This window comes from Nicotiana attenuata, unplaced genomic scaffold (genome assembly GCF_001879085.1).
Source record: "Nicotiana attenuata strain UT unplaced genomic scaffold, NIATTr2, whole genome shotgun sequence".
NCBI lineage: Eukaryota > Viridiplantae > Streptophyta > Magnoliopsida > Solanales > Solanaceae > Nicotiana > Nicotiana attenuata.
The window spans coordinates 102,694-121,314 of NW_017670968.1; the positions used below are offsets into that span (position 1 = coordinate 102,694).

The 18,621-nt window shown below is 35.9% G+C and overlaps 1 protein-coding gene across 2 annotated transcripts; it reads left to right on the plus strand.

The window, feature by feature from the left end:
- The first annotated feature begins 3,250 nt into the window (after positions 1-3,250).
- On the plus strand, positions 3,251-14,952 carry LOC109244913 (histone-lysine N-methyltransferase CLF-like). 2 transcript variants are annotated; one of them, XM_019412073.1, is made up of 17 exons: positions 3,251-3,497; positions 5,665-5,766; positions 5,889-6,214; positions 7,398-7,559; positions 8,252-8,336; positions 8,489-8,632; positions 8,785-8,832; positions 8,925-8,996; positions 9,171-9,892; positions 10,784-10,937; positions 11,044-11,264; positions 11,492-11,623; positions 12,594-12,684; positions 13,943-13,990; positions 14,070-14,198; positions 14,306-14,383; positions 14,461-14,952. In XM_019412073.1, exons 1-17 carry the CDS (start codon positions 3,435-3,437, stop codon positions 14,650-14,652), a joined length of 2,769 nt encoding a protein of 922 aa, XP_019267618.1. In that variant the 5' UTR covers positions 3,251-3,434; the 3' UTR covers positions 14,653-14,952. The 2 variants fall into 2 exon arrangements, with proteins under 2 accessions (XP_019267618.1, XP_019267619.1); XM_019412074.1 differs by lacking the exons at positions 3,251-3,497; positions 5,665-5,766 and having other exon boundaries at positions 6,066-6,146.
- The last annotated feature ends 3,669 nt before the right edge of the window (positions 14,953-18,621 follow it).

Consider the following 18,621-nt stretch of genomic DNA (forward strand, 5'->3'; position numbering starts at 1 on the left):
TTTAGTATCTAAGTTCGAATTGGTTTTTTTAATGATACAGCGAAGATTGACGCCCCACCAGATTATCACCGTTTGGGTACACTATACTTCACACTTATTTAAGTTTTTTTCTCTATTTTTATTTATTTGTAGCACAATTCAATTATTTGTTTTACCAATTAAACTCTACGTCTAACAAAAAGTTGTAGTTTATACCAATTATATTTTATTTATACCTTGATACCATAAAGTGTTAACTTAAAGTAATTTTTTCTCTATCTTTTATACAGGTATATGAAGGTAACTATTGGATCAAGACTAATTGCAAGTGAAGTGTCACTGCATTCCTCCACTTCTTAGTCCTAGTTTAGGAGTAATATTTCTTAGTTAGGCTTTTATGTTGGACATATTTACTTTAACTATGTTTCTTTTAATTTAAGGAGCTTTTATTTCAATATAGTTTTAATATTAGTTTTATGATCAATGGTGAATATTTTTGTTATTACCTTTGATTGTTTTTATTTTTATGTTATTACCTTGGTTGTTTTATTATGTTATTTCAAATTCGTATAACGTCAATCTAAAACAAATATGAATATAAACGTCATCAAACATTTGTTATTAGTGACAAAAAAGTTCACTTTTGTATAGTTTTAGGAATATCACATTTTCGTCACCAAACAAATTAAGTTCGTCATAAATTCGCTATATTTAGTGACAAAATAATTTATGTCCCAAAATCATCTTTTTATTGACTACGAATCAATTTTGTATTTTTTGACAATTGTAATCGTCACTAATTATGATAACTTATAGTGACAACTTTGTTTTGTCGATAAAAATATTCTTTTTAGCGACGAGAGGGTAGTTTTAACTACAAAATTATAATTGTCACTAATTATATATTTAGGGACGAAATACTTTTTTGTAGATAAAAGGTAGTCTTTAGTGACAAAATTATGGTTTTTCAACTACGAAACATACGTAGCTTTAGAGACATTTGACGTCGTCACTAATTAAACTAAATTTTTAGAGACGAGGCAGTTTTGTCGACATTGATGCACTTTTTAGCGACGAAATCATACTATTAAGTACGATTTTTTTATACTTTTTATGACAAATAAATCCGTCATAAATATTACGTGTTTGGGGAAAAAAAAGAATTTCGTATTTAATACTTCATTATTTGGCGACGAAACACAAAGTTGCCTTTATATATTATTAGTGATGGTGTATTAGAGACGAAAGATTGACAAAAAGGATTTCGTCACAAAAAAATCTTTGGTGACGAAAAGTGAATCATAGGTGACAAAATAATTCATCATTGATAATCAAATTTGTTGTAGTGTCGCCCCGTATGATTTGCCAAGATTTCCATTTCGATTAAAGAATAGAAAAGGAGGAAAGATCATAGACGGAAAAAGAGAGCAACCAAGAGGCGTCTAGTGAAGGTGGAGCAGGCGGTGTACATAGCTGATGTTAGGTTAAAAGACGCGTTGCAGAAATAGGTCTAAAATGACTTCGAATGGCAAGAAAATGACATTTCTACCCTTGGTCGACCATTCTTGGCTCTCAAATGAAGAAAAGGATAAATACATGTCTAACTAAACATGCAGAGCAACCTAACAAATTGAATTTTTCCTCGTAAGTGTTTGAATTTTGAACTCATCATGAATAATGTCATAAATACACGTAGCAGAGAGCAAAGATTCTCCATAATTTGATCATACTACGAAAATCAGTACCCTAAACCAGTAACCTTGAATTAGAGGGAATTACCTGAAACAATAGATATTGGACTACATGTTAGTGTTCGAGACACCTCCTCTCGTATGTTCCTCTTCGCCTATATGTCTGTGAGTACAATAGAGGTATGAAGTACTATAGATTATAGAAACCCACATATTGCAAAAGTCTAATATCGGCTTAGCATATTCAGCAACTCAAAGGAAAAAGCGCAATTACCTAAATTGAACTTTTAATACCATCTGGAGACTCAGTTTCAATAGAGTCCTTAACAAACCTCATAAAAAGTTCTTTACAAGGACATGTGTCATTTCGAACTCAATGTAGTTCTCTTAAAATAATTCTTAAACTATAACTTAGATCCAAAGAGAAGTAAGTCAGTAACTATGACTATCTAAGGAGTACGGATGATAACTTGACATATTTCACCTTCTACGTTTCTCTTTCCCTCTAGATCTGTGGTGAGATTCTTCTATGATTAAGCTTGTGAGTGTGACACCAACACACAAAGGGCTAAAGTGAACAGAGAAACTAAAATAGTGTCGTGATAACAAAATAGTTCGATAGAGAGTAGGAACAAGAAATTACAGTTTTGGCCAAAAAAAATAAAAGAGGCAAACTTACAGCAACTTCCATAAGAGCAACAAGAAACTTGCCCAATACATAATTACATCACCTAAAAAAAATTTATTTTAAACCACAAAATCTACTCTTTTTTTTTTATTGTGGTTCTTACCAACAATGCTCCGTAAGCGAGAAAAAACAGAAAATCTCTATATTCATGGATTATTGCATAAGAACAAACCTTAAGAACCACAACAGCAATCTACCTCCTCCTCAAGCAGGTATGTCGATCACCTGCTTGCTCTTGGCTAATCTGTATCCAATTGGACTTCTACATGCAGGAATGAAGAAGCCCAAAAATCTGATACAACAAATCCAAAATTATAAATTGTTTTATTTTTAAATTTAGCAGTACATGAGAAAAATAAGCAAAAGGAAGCAAAATAAAAAAACCAAAAAAAAAAAACGAAGAAGATGAAAAAATAGAAAACCTTCTAATTCCTTGTTGATCGACTAATATATATGTTTCGCAATGCTCGCCCTGTATGATTTGCCAAGATTTCCATTTCGATTAAAGAATAGAAAAGGAAGAAAGATCATAGACGGAAAAAGAGAGCAACCAAGAGGCGAGTAGTGAAGGTGGAGCAGGCGGTGTACATAGCTGATGTTAGGTTAAAAGACGCGTTGCAGAAATATATCTAAAATGACTTTGAATGGCAAGAAATTGACATTTCTACCCTTGGTCGATCATTCTTGGCTCTTCTATGTAATAGAAAAAATAGAAAAAAGGAAAAGTTGTCCACATCCCCAAAACATGAAAGGTTGAAATTCAAAAAAATCAAAATAATAGTGACTGATCAGAACCAAAGTTCTCACCAAACATAGAATTAAGAGCCAAACAGATAATTTCTTTCTTTAATTTTCACTTTAAATTAATCTAATAAATAAATGCTCCAACCAAAAAGTACTCCTATAGTCCAAACAAAAAAAAGAAAAGCGATATACCCAATACAGCTTCCTCTTTTGGCCCCTTCCCCCTCCTCTCCGAAACTTCAAAAAGCTAGGGTTTTAACCCGACCCGCAAAATTCGGGTTTTGTAGATCTATATCCGGACCTCCGTTGCGGGATCGTGCTCAACGCCGGCAATGTCGTCGGTGTCCGACGACTCCCCCTCCGATTCCATATCCCAACCTTTAAATGATCTTACGGTAATTTGTCCAGTGTCGATTCTGTAATTTAATGTTTTTCTTTTCAACTACATTTCGATATTTCTTAATGTTGCTCTGAACATAGAAAAGATCGTAACTTTATTTAGTCTCTTTGATTTCGTAACTTATATAGTGAATCACCAGCTGCATTGTTATTTCTCGGAGCTAGTTTATGTCCCAGGTAGATAATCCCACAATGAGACCAAATAGATAATTCGTATTAGTGGAAAACGCAGCTGGCCACAAAAAAACTTTCTTTTTATGATTGGTGATGTCAGGGCCAGCTTGCACACCTTAACAATTCACTAACTGCTACCTCTCACCAACACCAGTACCCTGTAACTCTGTCCACCAAGGCTTAGGCTTCGGTAGATGGGAAGAAATTACCTAGTGTTTGTTGTAAGCATAGTTGGGTAAATCTTACTTTTTCTACTCCTTTGTTTATTTTCTCAACAAAAAAATGAATTTTGCCCGGCTATGCTTAATGAAAAGAAGTACTGCCAGCTATGTTTTTGATCTGTACGAGTTACTTATTCTTTGTTTCACTTGTTGTATACAGTCTGATGTTTTGACAGAGGCACTGCTACATTAAGAAGTTCTTGATGAATTCCCGGTGTTTTAAAAGGCACCGATGCAAGGCGAGACGTTTTATCTGATACGGGGCGAGGCATAGGCTTCAAGGCTCTGGGCGTAAACCTAGTGGATCTTTAATTATTAATATATTATAAATTGATATAAAAAAGATTAATATTAAAAGAAGGTAAAATACATTGAAATTAAATTTCTTGAAAATATGATATAAGTGAAAATGCATATAGAACTGCTTCATCTTAAAACGCTAATCATAATCAGCAATTGACTAAAAAACTAATCAGAACTGCGTCATCTAAAAAACTATTCAGACTTTGGAAAAAAAATTGAGTAGAAAATATTAAATTAACTTGAAAGAGCAAAAACAAAAATTTGAAAAGAGAAAAGCGATGAATGAACCTACCATCAGAAGCACCGAACCGGAGCAAATGATGGAAGATGATGCCATTTTGCTTTGGAGTTTGCAAATTGATCACTCTTCCTTTTACCCTGTAGAAGACAAGGAGAAAGAACGAAAATTATGGCTAACAATAAAAAAATCTTTTGACTTTTATGTTCTTTAACGTTTTAGGATTTAATTACAAGCTGACTCTTGTGTTTTTTGTATTAAATTAAGGACTTATTTAGTGATTTTATTTCTAATTTGAAAGTTTTTCTGTGCTTATGCCCCAACCGAAAAAGAACTCGCCAATGCCTAAGCGTACACTCAGAACAATGGGGCTTATGCCTCGCTGTACTTTCACCCCCAGATTTCCCCGGTGTTTTTTACTACGCCCCGCCCCATGACTCGCCCCAGAAATACCTTGTAAAACACTTTTTATTTATTTATAAAGTAGTGTCAATTTCATTAGAATTCAGTACCAAGTAGGTACTATAAAGAATACAAAACAAGGGACTAAAGATTTCAACTATGTCTTCATGCCATCCAAAAAATCGTGCGTGAATGGTACTTTAATCCCTGATTGCGAAACTAGTTTTGAACACTTCCCTTTTTCGGGGTCTGTTTTGGTGGTTCTCTTATTTCATTTTGATTTTCACGCAGCAAAATGCTCCTTTTATTGTGCTTCTTTAGTGCATTTACCCCTTTCCTCAGAGTGTTGACTCGAGTACAATACTAGTAGTATGGGTTCGTCTATATATCTTGTTCTCTTAGTCTTTGAGATTTTTCAGAAACATTTAATTAAGACTTCTGTGGCACTATTTGTTTAGTTGTGTTTAGAATTACTGCTTTTGGATCGCATAGGGTTATTTTCATACCTGAGTGTCTCTCAGTTGGTATCTTGTGCTCGAGTATTTTTGCTTATGTCGCATGTGGGAGGCTCTCGCCTGTTTTGAGGAAGTGAAACCATATATTGCATGTGCATTCCAATATTTGTTAATTGTTATTTCTCTTGCCACACTTAATTCCTTTTTTCCTTTTTTCAATATACAAAATTGGAATGGTGCATATCCAAATGGAGTGGAATGGTTATTGAAGATTTATATGGCGAGTGGCTGCTAGTTTGGGTTGAGGCATTGTTGATGTTACTGTAAAATTGAAAGATTATCATTTAATGGGATCATACTTTCTTGACAGAATGTGCAACCTGAAGATGCAACTGTAGAACCTGAGGAAGTATTATCAGTTATTAATTCTTTGAAGGAAAAAGTTGCTTCTGAACGTGCTGATTATATAAAGGTGCTCTTTCTTTTTCTGTCTTTCAGTTTATTCCGCGTTCTGCCCAATAATCAGTTTTGAATTTTGATTATAGGTACTTTACTATATTTGAACTAATGAGACCCGTTTTCTTCTCTTCGCAGAAAAGGGTAGACGGAAATACACAAAAGTTGGAGAATCTGACAAAGGATCTTTACAATTTGGCAACAGAGAGAAAATCTCTTGAAATCTTTGGTGCTGACAGAACAATTGATCTACTATCGAAAAGGCAGAAGGATGCAATTGATATGCAAAATGGCATTGATAGCAATAATGGAGATGATGATAGCAATAGCTCTGAAGATGACGGATATGCCACTTCTGCAATTCTTTTAGGATCAAGTATTGCAGTCAAGAACGCCGTACGTCCCATTAAACTTCCAGAAGAGAAAAGAATACCTCCATATACTACATGGATTTTCTTGGATAGGTGTGTTAAGTTGTCTTGACAAAGTACACACCTGATGTTCAAGTTTGAATTTTGCTTCCTTAACAGCTTGTGGTTTCGTGCACCCCAGCTATATTAATGAGGTTCCTCTAAAACTGTACATGCCTTGAGAATAGCTATTAATCATTATTCTCGTCTTCGATTAGTTTGTTAACTTTTAATCTCATACCCAGAATAGGACTTTTTATCCAATGCTTGTATTCTGTATTGACAGCCAAGTAGAACCACCTATCCTCTTACTTATCAAAAAAAGAAAAGAAAAAGGAACTGCCTATCCTCTTAATTTATAGTCTATAGCAGCTTTTATCTTAATCTCTTGTATGATCTTAGATATAACTTTAATATCCTTGACTTCAGGACCATCTTCTTTATGATTATTATTCCCACAGGCTATCGATCAGTGCAGTAGTGGATTTTAGTTGATGCCTGTGTTTCTGGATATGTGAACCTGATCTTAGTATATCAATACTGATTAAGTGGTTATCTGTTGGATTTTGTTCCTCCCTCTTCACAGAGAACTTTGATATTGTTGTAAGTCAAAGAATTTCATTAATAAACACCAATTCGGTGTCCAAAAATATGTACAAGATGTGCGTCTGTCTGGGTGATACACTTTCTTCCACCAAGCTTGATAAACTACCCATGGTATTTTCTCTTTACACCAAAAATACAAGTGAAATAAAAAAGACTTTTTAATGCTTCGACATCATTCCCACTATTATTATGAAACAACCTCCTATCGTGTTCATTCCATATACTCCAAAAGAGACAAAGTGGTGTCAACTTCCATGTTGCCTTCCACACAATCAACTTTGTTGATGTATCCTTGTTTTACATAGTAGTTTGTACAGTCTCTTTATTCTTAGAAGATGCCTCCCAGAAGGCAGAAGGCAGAATGGAGAAATTGATGCATGTCTTTTTGTAGGTTATTTGCGTTGGTTTTCAGCGATAGGGCTGTCTCAAATGTCTTTAGCTCTTTTCCTTATTGCCTTTTTTTTATGTCCAAAGCCAGGAAATAACTGGGATTCTAAATGTTACAATTTCAAGTAACAAAGCCACTTCACCATTTTGATAGTTGTAGGTGTCAAAGTGTTCATTGTAGCTATTGCCAGTTACTTCTCATCCTGATATTTTAATTTTTCTGGTCCTACATTGAGTTTTGCAGAAATCAGAGAATGAGTGAGGATCAATCTGTGGTTGGTCGTAGAAGAATTTATTATGACCAGAATGGTGGAGAAACTTTAATTTGCAGTGATAGTGATGAAGAAGTACTTGAAGAAGAAGAAGAAAAGAAGGTGTTTGCAGAGTCCGAAGATTATATGCTGCGGTTGGTAAAATTAAGCTACCTGAAGTCAATTGTGCCCTTTAGTAATTTCTTTTTCTTTCTGGTAGATGGAGAATCTTCTTCAGAGAAAACGTTTTCCACATGAAACAATGGAGTCATGTTTCTCTGAAGGATTACGTATTCTTTAGCTAGGGGATTAGTACTAGATAGTTCCATCAATATTTTCCTCCACTTTGCTTCTGTAATGTTCCCATAGGAAAGATTTACCTGTTACGTATGTCATAGCTATTTTTTTTCTTTCTCCACTGTGATTATTATACCTTGAGAACTAATATTCCCTTACCATAAAAAAACATACTTTCCAGTCGTGTAGAGAAAGTTCAGACATTGGGCCTATGGCGCTTACTAATTACTTTGAAGACAAGATCATCACAATCTGACTGTAGTTAATCTTGAGGTGGCTTCCACATTTTTAATCTCATGCTATCATGACAGTTGTATTAATTACTGTTAATGATGCCAAGTATGGGTGACCGTATTCTCTTAATTTATAAAGGCTGTGCAAAATTTCTAAGCTTGTAATCTGTCTAAATCTACTGCAATTGTTTGATAATTCTTCCCCCGACTTAAGCTAAGTCTTGTTTTTATGTATCCCTAAATGTAGAACTTGATCTAGATTTTTATGTCACGAATACGATGGTCAAGATAATGTATCGTTGTCTGCTTATTCGCAGAATGACTATCAAAGAAGTTGGCTTGTCTGACAGTGTGTTGGAATTGCTAGGACGGTGCTTGTCAAGAAAACCTAGTGAAGTGAAGGTACACACTTGGTTTTGATATTTGTTACACTTTGTCATAAGCATCCATTATCTAATAAAACTGGTCATAGTGCGAACTCTGGTCCAGCTGTTTCCCATTTTTTGGTTTTTGCTGGCTTTACAGAGATAAAACACCATCAAACATTTATACAGGCAAGATATGAAGATCTTGTTAAGAAAGATAATGCAGGCACTTCAAAGAATGAGTGCATGGAAAGTTCTTTAGATTTATATCTTGCCAAAGATCTTGATGCCGCTATGGATTCTTTTGATAATCTATTTTGTCGTCGATGTCTTGTAAGTATATCTTTGGTTATTCCTCTTACTTTTTGTTTACCAAACTACCACATAAATGTTATATCGAATCTTCTCTTCTCGTTGTTTCTTTTGGTTTCGTACTTCTTCCTAGTTATAATATGTTTTCCTTCTCATTTTGCCCACACTGGCAGGTCTTTGATTGTAGATTACATGGATGTTCACAGGATCTTATTTTTCCTGTACGTTATTGGTCTTCCGACAGATGTTTCATTACCTTGGAACTGTATGTACTCGAAATGGGATGCTTATGATGTCTTTTTACATTAATTAGGCTGAAAAACAACTACCATGGTACTGCTCTAATGCAGATATGGAGCCCTGTGGTCCAAATTGCTACAATCTGGTATCTTTCCTCTCTAAAACTGTACAATTTCTAGACATTTGAGGATTAATTTGGCTTCCTGCTTTTTTTCTTATGTCTAAAAACTCTAGCAGTACAAATTAGGTATGCTGGTTTTTGTATCGCTTTTTTGGTTGTACTACCTCCAAATCTTATTTACTTTTTTATGCACTTCAGGCTATAAAGTTCGAAAGTAATGCTACAGTGATCTGTCCTCAGAGCGCTACTCATGGCAAAAAATCTGTCCTGCCATCTGACGTTGCTAATAATACTCAGATGCCAGGTAGGAAGCATGTGTCAAGAAGATCAAAGTCTTCACAAGGTGAAGGTGCTCCATCAAATGCGAAAAACACCTCGGAGAGCAGTGATTCAGAGATTAGACTCATAAATAATGTCACTCCTAATGAGCACTCTTCATCTCCATTGAAAAGCAAATCTGCCAGTAAAGATGGGAGCAACAAAAGGAACAGCAAGCGAATAGCTGAACATGTTCTAGTTGCCATTAAGAAAAGGCAGAAGAAAATGACAGCTTTAGAATCCGACTCTGTTGCAAGTGGAAGTCTAGGTTCCAAAGATTTGAATCTTCATTCTATTTCACAGAAGGAAAATGAAGATGTGAGTCCATCTTCACTAAAAACACAATGTAATAGTGCTAAAAGGTCCAGGAGGAAAAACTCTCCAGTTTTGGACAGTAAAAATTCTTTGCAAGGAGAGGCTTTTGGTTGCCAATTGCTGGAAGCTACCAGTGACAAACCTGTGACAAATTGTGATGACTCGTCGAGGAAAAGTGAATATGTGGGTGAGAGTAACTGCAAACAAGAAATAGATAGTGCTAAATCTTGGAGACCCATTGAAAAGGCTCTCTTTGAAAAGGGTGTAGAAATGTTTGGTAGAAGCAGGTTGGTAAACTCCAAAACTATGCTTTGCTATATCTCTGCTCTTGCTTATTTTGCTTCCATATACGTGAGGCATCTTTATAAGTTTTGGCGTTTTGTGTTATGAGATGTGAAATTATCACTGACACATTGCCTGCCTTCTGACAAAAAAGAAAATGATGCTCAGCATATTAGTTAGATGCCTTGTGCTAGCTTTCGAAAAGCAAGCACACAAGTTGGCCTAGATACCACCGTTGTCCAAACAAGGGGAAAAAAGAAATGCTGGCTTGGATAGCTTTCTTTGATGCTGTGGATTCCAATCCTGTTTTACAGTGCCTCCTAATTAATGAAAATGTAAGGTTTATTTATTTATTGTTACCCGTTGGCCATCATATAAGTTCACCTGTCCAACTTGGTCTGTTATCAACTCACAACCTTGATCATTTGGTTGCCACCGAGTCTACTGTGTACCAAGATATCAGACTGCTCAAAGTTCGTATAAAGCAAGCTTCTAGTCACTAATTTGCAATCCTTAAATGAGAGATAATGTAAATTTATCCTGGGGTCATTTGTTGTTTGTGCAGCAAGAGAAGTATCGTATCTACCCATAAGGCAGTGATTTTCTTCACTCTCAGAAATTAGAAACTTAGGGTATGGCTATTTGTCCAAACTTTATGAGATGAACTGAGTCAGCCTAAAATCTTTGACTGAGTCAGCCTAAAATCTTTGTACTAAGCGGACCCAGTTGAGTTGTTCAAACATTGAATATGAAAACCTACAGACGAACTCCTTTGTGTTTCATTGGTTGTGAAGATTAAATTTTTTTCCTTTGGGTGATAAATTTGAGTGCCTTTCTCATTTGTATCATTACACCTTTGATTTTAACCTGGATTATCAACTTTATTTGTTATACAGCTGTTTGATAGCTCGAAATCTCATGAATGGTTTGAAGACATGCTGGGAGGTTTTCCAGTATATGAACAAATCCGGGAATAAGCCATTCTCAGGAGCATGTGATGGGATGAATGGCGGTCTTGAAGGTGGTTCCAACGATGGTCAGGAAATCATGGTCAGTGTTTACTTTTCTCAAAATTGTTCTACTTTGGTAAGGGAAGTTGAATCATAGCCCACTTAGGTAAATCCTGTTGTGATAATATATTCATAATATATTTTAGGGTAATGAACCTCGAAGAAGATCCAAATTTTTACGTAGAAGAGGCAGAGTTCGCCGTTTAAAATACACATGGAAATCCGCTGGATATCATGCAATTAGGAAACGGATTTCTGAGAGGAAGGATCAACCCTGTCGGCAGTTTAATCCATGTGGCTGTCAAGGCCCTTGTGGAAAAGAATGTCCCTGCATTGTAAATGGGACCTGCTGTGAAAAATACTGTGGGTAAGTCAGCATTGTTCTCTTGAAATTGCTATGAGATTTTCTCATTGAACATTTGCTTCTTATCAAAAAGAAATTGCTATGAGAACCGTGAAGCAGACACTGGGGTACCCCTTTTGAAATTCACAACCTCAGACTTTGTATCTTTTGTCATACATCTCTTTGTTATTACAGATTTAATGCTTTGATTAGCTAATGTTCCTCGAGTGCTTTGCTATTTTTATTCCTAGATGCCCAAAGAGTTGCAAAAATAGGTTTCGTGGTTGTCATTGTGCCAAAAGTCAATGTAGAAGCCGTCAATGCCCTTGCTTTGCTGCAGGCAGGGAATGTGATCCTGATGTTTGTCGAAATTGTTGGATCAGGTGCGTTCTATCAGCCATGCTGTTATTTTCTGTTGCTTTCTAGTTCCTTTAAGCTGTTATTTAGATTAGCAATACCATAGCAGAAACTGTTTCTAGTGCCCACAGACATCTTTAATAGTTTTTTTCCTTGGTTGGATCGCCCATCTTCTGTATACCTGCCTTGGGTTAGTACTTGCTAATCATCTTGATCCTTTCTAGAGGAAAGTGGTAGTGGAGTTCTTTTTTGTCCCAAATCTCACCATTTTTTTCCAAAGCCTTAATTCTACTTTTTCGGGTTGTGGGTATGCCAATTGAAGGACTAAACCTTTTTGCATTAGCAATTATTACCTAAGTTGCTCCGACACGGCAGTTTAGCTGCCGCACCCGTGTCGACACGACACTAGTATGTGTGGGTATGGGATCCGTACCGGATCTGGTCAAACAATTTTGGGTACTTTGACAACGACGGAAGGAAAAATTCGAGACGAGATACAATTTGATTCCCGAAATCAGAACCAAAACTAGGGTAAATTTGAAGAAATAACATACCTTATCTAGGAAATCAATCATTTACTTATCTACAACTTGAGAATAAAAAAGAAATCCACACTTTACAATCTATACATATGTATTCCACAAAATTTCTTATAATTTAGAGATATTTTTATATTTTTTGAATTATTTTTAGTCGGATCCCCGTACCCGTATCCGTGCTAGGATCCGTATCCCCGAATCATAAAATTTACTTTTCGAAGGATCCGACCTCTAGATCTGCACCCGTGTCGGACACCCGCACCCGTGTCCGAGGAACTTAGATTATTACAAACTTAGCAGTAACTATTTTTAACTGCCAAGCTAAACAGTTCATATAATGCTTGTCTTGTGCAGACTTTAGCAATAGTCTTATCTTTCAAAATGAACAAAATATGTATGTTTTAGCACTCGTCTCTTTTCACAAATAATTCATGTGCATGTTATTTGGCTTTCCCAGTTGTGGTGATGGTACTCTTGGGGTTCCTCCGCAAAGAGGTGATAGTCATGAATGCAGGAATATGAAGCTACTTCTCAAACAGCAACAAAAGGTACTTATATTTGTTATTTCTTCTTGAATTTGGTGAAATTTTACCACATAGACAAGTAATCTTTACTGGGTCTTCCTTTTTCTCCGTGAAGAGGGTATCAATTTTTGAATTGAAGTTTCTTATCCAATGGGTATACATTCTTTTACTGGGTTCTATTACTGTCCTCTGTCCTCTATCTGGAAAAGATTTTTCTTTTGAAAATTTGTGTGCTCTTGAATTAGATGACTTCTTTCTTAATCTTTTATATTCAACTTCTTCCCTGGCTAGATTGTTGAGTCAATCCTTAAGAATGTTTCTGGCTTGGTCCTAATTGACAAGAAGGCCCTTTCATTCGTTTTCTAGTACCTTGCTGTGACGGTCCACCCTAAATGAAAAAAATCTTGCGGTATTCATTTTGAGGTGGAGAATTATATTGCTATATTTTATTTTGAACTGATAACATTTGTATATATTAATAAAATCAGTACATAGGTTGTACTGAAAACCATATTTACAGGTAAGTGCAAATAAGAGAGCTGGTATGCAATCCTAGCAAGACCCTAGAATATCTAAGATTGACACAGTATCTTCTGTGTAAATCTGTTTACACCAAAAACACAATAGTAGAACACAATTAAGCTTGATCTTCTGCGCTGAGTTGCTTCTGTCCTCAAAACATCTAGAATTCCTCTCTTTCCAGACTGTCCACCAGATACATGCTGGGACAGTCCTCCATCTATCTCTGTTTGTTGCTTCAGCTCCAGTTTCATCCCAACTGAAAAGAACTTCAGTAACCCTACAGGGCATTGTCCATGAGATACCCCTGGGACTAATAAAATTTTTCCATAGTTGGTCAGTTATCTTGCAATGTAAAAATAGATGGCTAACTGTCTCAGCATTTTCCCCACATAGAAAGCATCTTGAGCACAATGAGATCCCTCTCTTCATGAGATTATCATGGGTTAAGACAGCCTCCTTTACTAGTAGCCAAGTGAAACAAGCTACCTTGTAGGGAATCTTGGTTCTCCATCCAATTAGTTATCTGTAGATCAGTGTGGTTCCAAATCTTATATGCTGCCTTCACCTGGTAAACCCTCTGTTGCTATATTGCACATTTATAGTTTTATGTATCATCTGAGCTTTTGCTGTAATTAGTCATCAAAAGGAAGCTGCTGCTTTCCTTCTCCTTTCCCACCTTCTCAATGGTGTTCTAAGTTAAGAATGAAAGTTGCCAAATCTCAGCTCTAGGCTGATTGTGATGACTTATATTCATCTACAGGTTCTTCTTGGTAGATCTGATGTTTCTGGCTGGGGAGCTTTCTTGAAGGTAAGATCTGACAACACGATGGGTTTACATAAAGTGGAAACATGTTTCTGGTGGCCTCATCTTTAAGCATTACTTTCAGAATACTGTTGGAAAGCATGAATACCTTGGGGAGTACACAGGTGAATTAATTTCACACCGTGAAGCTGACAAGCGTGGCAAGATTTATGATCGTGAAAATTCTTCATTTCTATTCAATCTAAATGATCAGGCATGAGACATAACACCCTCTATACTCCGCTATTTGTATTTTAGTCCGTAGAATTAATGGTCTCTGCCGCCAACTCATATGAACAACTTATCTTTTTCCCGGTGCAGTTTGTGCTTGATGCTCATCGGAAGGGTGATAAACTAAAATTTGCAAATCATTCTCCTGTTCCAAATTGCTATGCTAAGGTAGTTAACTTTATATAAAAACTTCGAGGCCATGGTAGAATTCCTATTTCTGCGTTGCTGACTCAACTCTTCGATAGGTCATGATGGTGGCTGGAGATCACAGAGTTGGTATCTTTGCCAATGAAAGAATTTGCGCTGGAGAAGAACTCTTTTACGATTATCGTTATGAACCAGACAGTGCACCTGCGTGGGCAAGGAAGCCTGAGGCATCTGGTACTAGGAAAGAGGATGCTGCTCCTTCCAGTGGTCGTGCGAGGAAGCATACATAGTTGAGCGTCTATTTAACTGATTTTTGATCCATTAATATCATTCTTCTTTCCGTAGATCCTCACTGATAACCATGAGATGGAACTTCTAATCATTTTATTGCTGGAGAAACCATTGCAGTCTCCATGGTAACTAATCATAGACATTTTTTATTTTTGGACTAGGCCCTTCTCAGCTTTGAGTGTATTCAAGCGGGAAAATTATTACAGGCCTTAGTAGTTTCAAAGTACATTGTTTCTCATGTAACAGAACATGCAACATTTGTTCAATTGTTTTCCCAAATCTTATTGGAATCTCGTAAAGTCCTCCGTGTTCCAGTAGATTTGTTTATATTCCACTCGCCGCGGAAATAATTTTTGTTTATTACAGAAAACTTGGGTGCAGCAGATTCAAGTACAAGTGGAACTCGTGATAATCAATATTGCCTACTTTCACATCTCATGTCTCAACGGTTCACTTTTGATGATTGAAGTTCTTACATATCAACCTAACTGCCCTCCGCCTTCTCTTTCATAAGTTCACCTCCGATTAAAAGATTGGATTGAAAAGTAGGAAAAAAATATCTTATTCTTTGGGTAAAGAATAAAAAAACATTTGGCTGACTTTGAAAAGGAGTAGTTTTACTGACATACTTGGAATAGGTGAGGAAAAAAGTTGAGCGGACGCAGGCAAGTCTGTAACGTGTATTCCTCAGTCTACGCTTTCGCATTTTAGAAACGACCAACAAAACTTGTTCTAATCTATTACGAACTAGCTATACTTACATATGGATACTGGTTTTACATTTGTCTGCCGGTATGCGATAAACTTCTAGACAAAATTGACTTGGCAATTGGCATAAGTTGGTCAGATTAAAAACTCATGTTATCCAATTCCTGCGTCTGAAGACAGTGCCTAATAAAAGATTGCATTTTTTTTTAATGGCAATATGCTAATGAAATTTATCGAATTATTTTAGCTTGTAAAATAATTTTTCTGCTCGTTAAGATAAGAAAACTTGGTGAAAATTTCATTGCTGAGGATATTATCATTTTATTTATACAATAAATGGGACTAGCCCGTGCTTGTAGTTTGCATTATACCGTTTGCATTAGAGCCTTCTCACTTTCAGCAAAGAAATTGCAAGATTTTTGAAAAGGAATTGACATCTAAAAATAGTAATCAGCACTCAAAACCAAGTCATCGTTATACCTGATCATTTTTGAAACATACAAGCCAAAATATATGGTGAGAACACATGGAACACTATGAGAACAGTAGCTGCAATTCTATCCACCTGCATTTCAACATCTATGAGAACAGTAGCTGCTAACAACTATCCTTGCATTTGGACGCAAAAAAATAGTCATAGAGCAGACTTGAATTTTGCGAAAAGGTAGGTCTAAAAGGATCACTGAACATGCTCTGTTCACATCAATGCATATATAGACTAACTGGTAACTTGAAACAAGGCATTGACCACTGTATATAAAATGATAGACATCAAAAGCACCTATATGCGGCTAACACGGTGAGAAACAAAATCAAAAGAAGGCTTTAACCCCTTGTAATTTAGAGCTGTAAAGTACAGATATTCAAATTCCTCCAGCTGGTTTACTAATAAAAGCACTCCTTAAAAGTGTGATATCATTTTCCGCTTTAATGGAACCAGAAAGCAGCTAGTTAACTGCAATTCACAAAAGAAAACAATGAAAGTGACTAGGGAAATTTGTAGTAAAGCTATTACTACTAAAGAGGAAAGAACGGCTGTGTTAAAGCATAACTCAAACACAGGCGGTGTTGAAAATTTGGTTTTTTTTGTCTTCAGGTAAGGAAAGTGTGACATGCCATATGAGAATAGTATATATGTGGAGCATTCTGGAATACGGGGTTAGGCAAGAATCAAGTTGACAATTAAGTCACCTTTTTCAGAGTAAGGGGTTATGCAAGCCAAAAAGGACATCGTTAATTGGATCAATAGGGAAGACTATATCAAAATACAAGTCCATGAAGACTCTGACTCGAGTAATGGAGTCTAAATCTTGATTCCAAGACCTCAAAATGAAAAATGCTTGTTTTTCTATCCAACTTCTCAAAAATTGTCATCAGCTAGGAGGAAAAAACAGCCATAACCTGTATATTTTTCAACTTTCCTCTGATGTCCAGCACATACCACATTTTTTCACTTATCTAGTATCCTTCACTACAAGACGGGCCGGAGTTATCCCTCCAACAACCTCGTAATACCTGTCCTCACTTCCTTCAACCTCATCAAGCCCCGACAATCTGAGGAAGTATAGTTATTAATTAGTATAGATTAGATTACCTTTTTTTTTTTTTTGGAAAACTACACAGTATAGTCGCTCCCAAAAATAATAGCCGGTAAAATATATATTTGGCTAGTGGATGTAACTATTTTGGCCGACCGGCCAAAAGTGTGTTTTTCTCAAAAATATTTTTAGCAACCATACTAATCTTGTCTCTTCTTATTTACAGAAGAATTGAGATCAATATGCACCGTGGACTTCTGCTCCTGTAATCTCCGGGAACTTCTTTAAATTTTGTCCATTTACTAGGTCTAGCAGTTACTATGACAGGAAAGAAAAGATATGAGCAGCATCGAACAGTGTGAGAATGGGATAACTAACCAGTTCCATTCTATTCTATGTAACCATTTCGTGCAGTTATAACCATTAAGCAGTTAACTGTGTAGGAGTAATAAGAGCAAAAGTTGGACGAGAGCGGCACATACCACAGCTCCACAGACAATATTGTAGAAATCTGTTCGTATCTCATTTTGAATAACAATGGCCACTTTGGTGGAAAGTTTTCTGCTTTTATCTCGGAAACCTGTAAGGTCAAAAGCCAAAGGACATGCTTAGTTGTGTGGAGCTGTATAAGTTAAAAATTCCTGCTTTTAGTAAGCAGGTAAAGAGAATACATCACCAACTGGGCAAATCTCCTATTACTTCCTCTTGCTGTAGTTCTGCCAACATATCAACTCACCAACCATAGAAGAAAAGCCAACATACTAATACCGACACTAAAGCACGTCACACTCATATCCTCTTACGCATACTTGTTTTCAAGTACACTATCTCATTTTAGTCTAAGCAACTCAACTTGGAAAACAACAAAATACAAGTACCCAATGAGTCCCAATTATTCAGCAACGAACAGTAGTAGTAATAGTATTACAGCAAAAGGATACCCCTAACATTTTCATATTCACATTGGCTAAGACTTGTAGTAATCATCTAATTGACTACATAACAGTGCTGACAAAACCAACTCTCAAAAACATAAAAGGCGTCACACCTATGCATCTCAAACACATCATTCTTCTATGCAAGCTAAGCAAAATCTAAAAATTATCAGAACTTAATGCACAAGAATATCACATAACAGAGACAAGGCAAGAATTTACAATCTTACAGTTAGTAGCTCATGTAAATCAGAGTATCAGGCTATCAGCGATTGAAATATTTTGTTATTTTAACTTTTAGTTTTCTTTCATTAGGCAATTATTTTAGTAAAAACTGAATGCCAACTCAAACGCAAAAACAAAGCAAGTATCAAAATGAGAATACATGAGCTATAACACATTTTCTCATATTCCATTGGAGAGCTTTATTTCTTTCCATGATGCAGTAACCAATGAGGACTGAAGTATTTCCATAAAAAGACAATATGGTACCTCAGAGAAACATTTCTGCTACTGTCTTTGATGCAACAAAAAAAATGCATCTCGATTGTCAAATAACATTCAAACAGGAAAAAGGAAAGCAAGATAAATTTGAAACAGCAAAAACAACAGTCTCCTGCTTGCCAAGCCTCTTCTATATATTAGTATAATATGAAATTCCATTTTCCATTTAGAAAATTATTTACTTGAATTAGTTTTTAGTTTCTATATGGCCAAGAATTTCTTGTTCAGGATTCTTTCTTCCTATTCTCTCATGAACCTGACTATCAAATCGAAAAACAAGGTG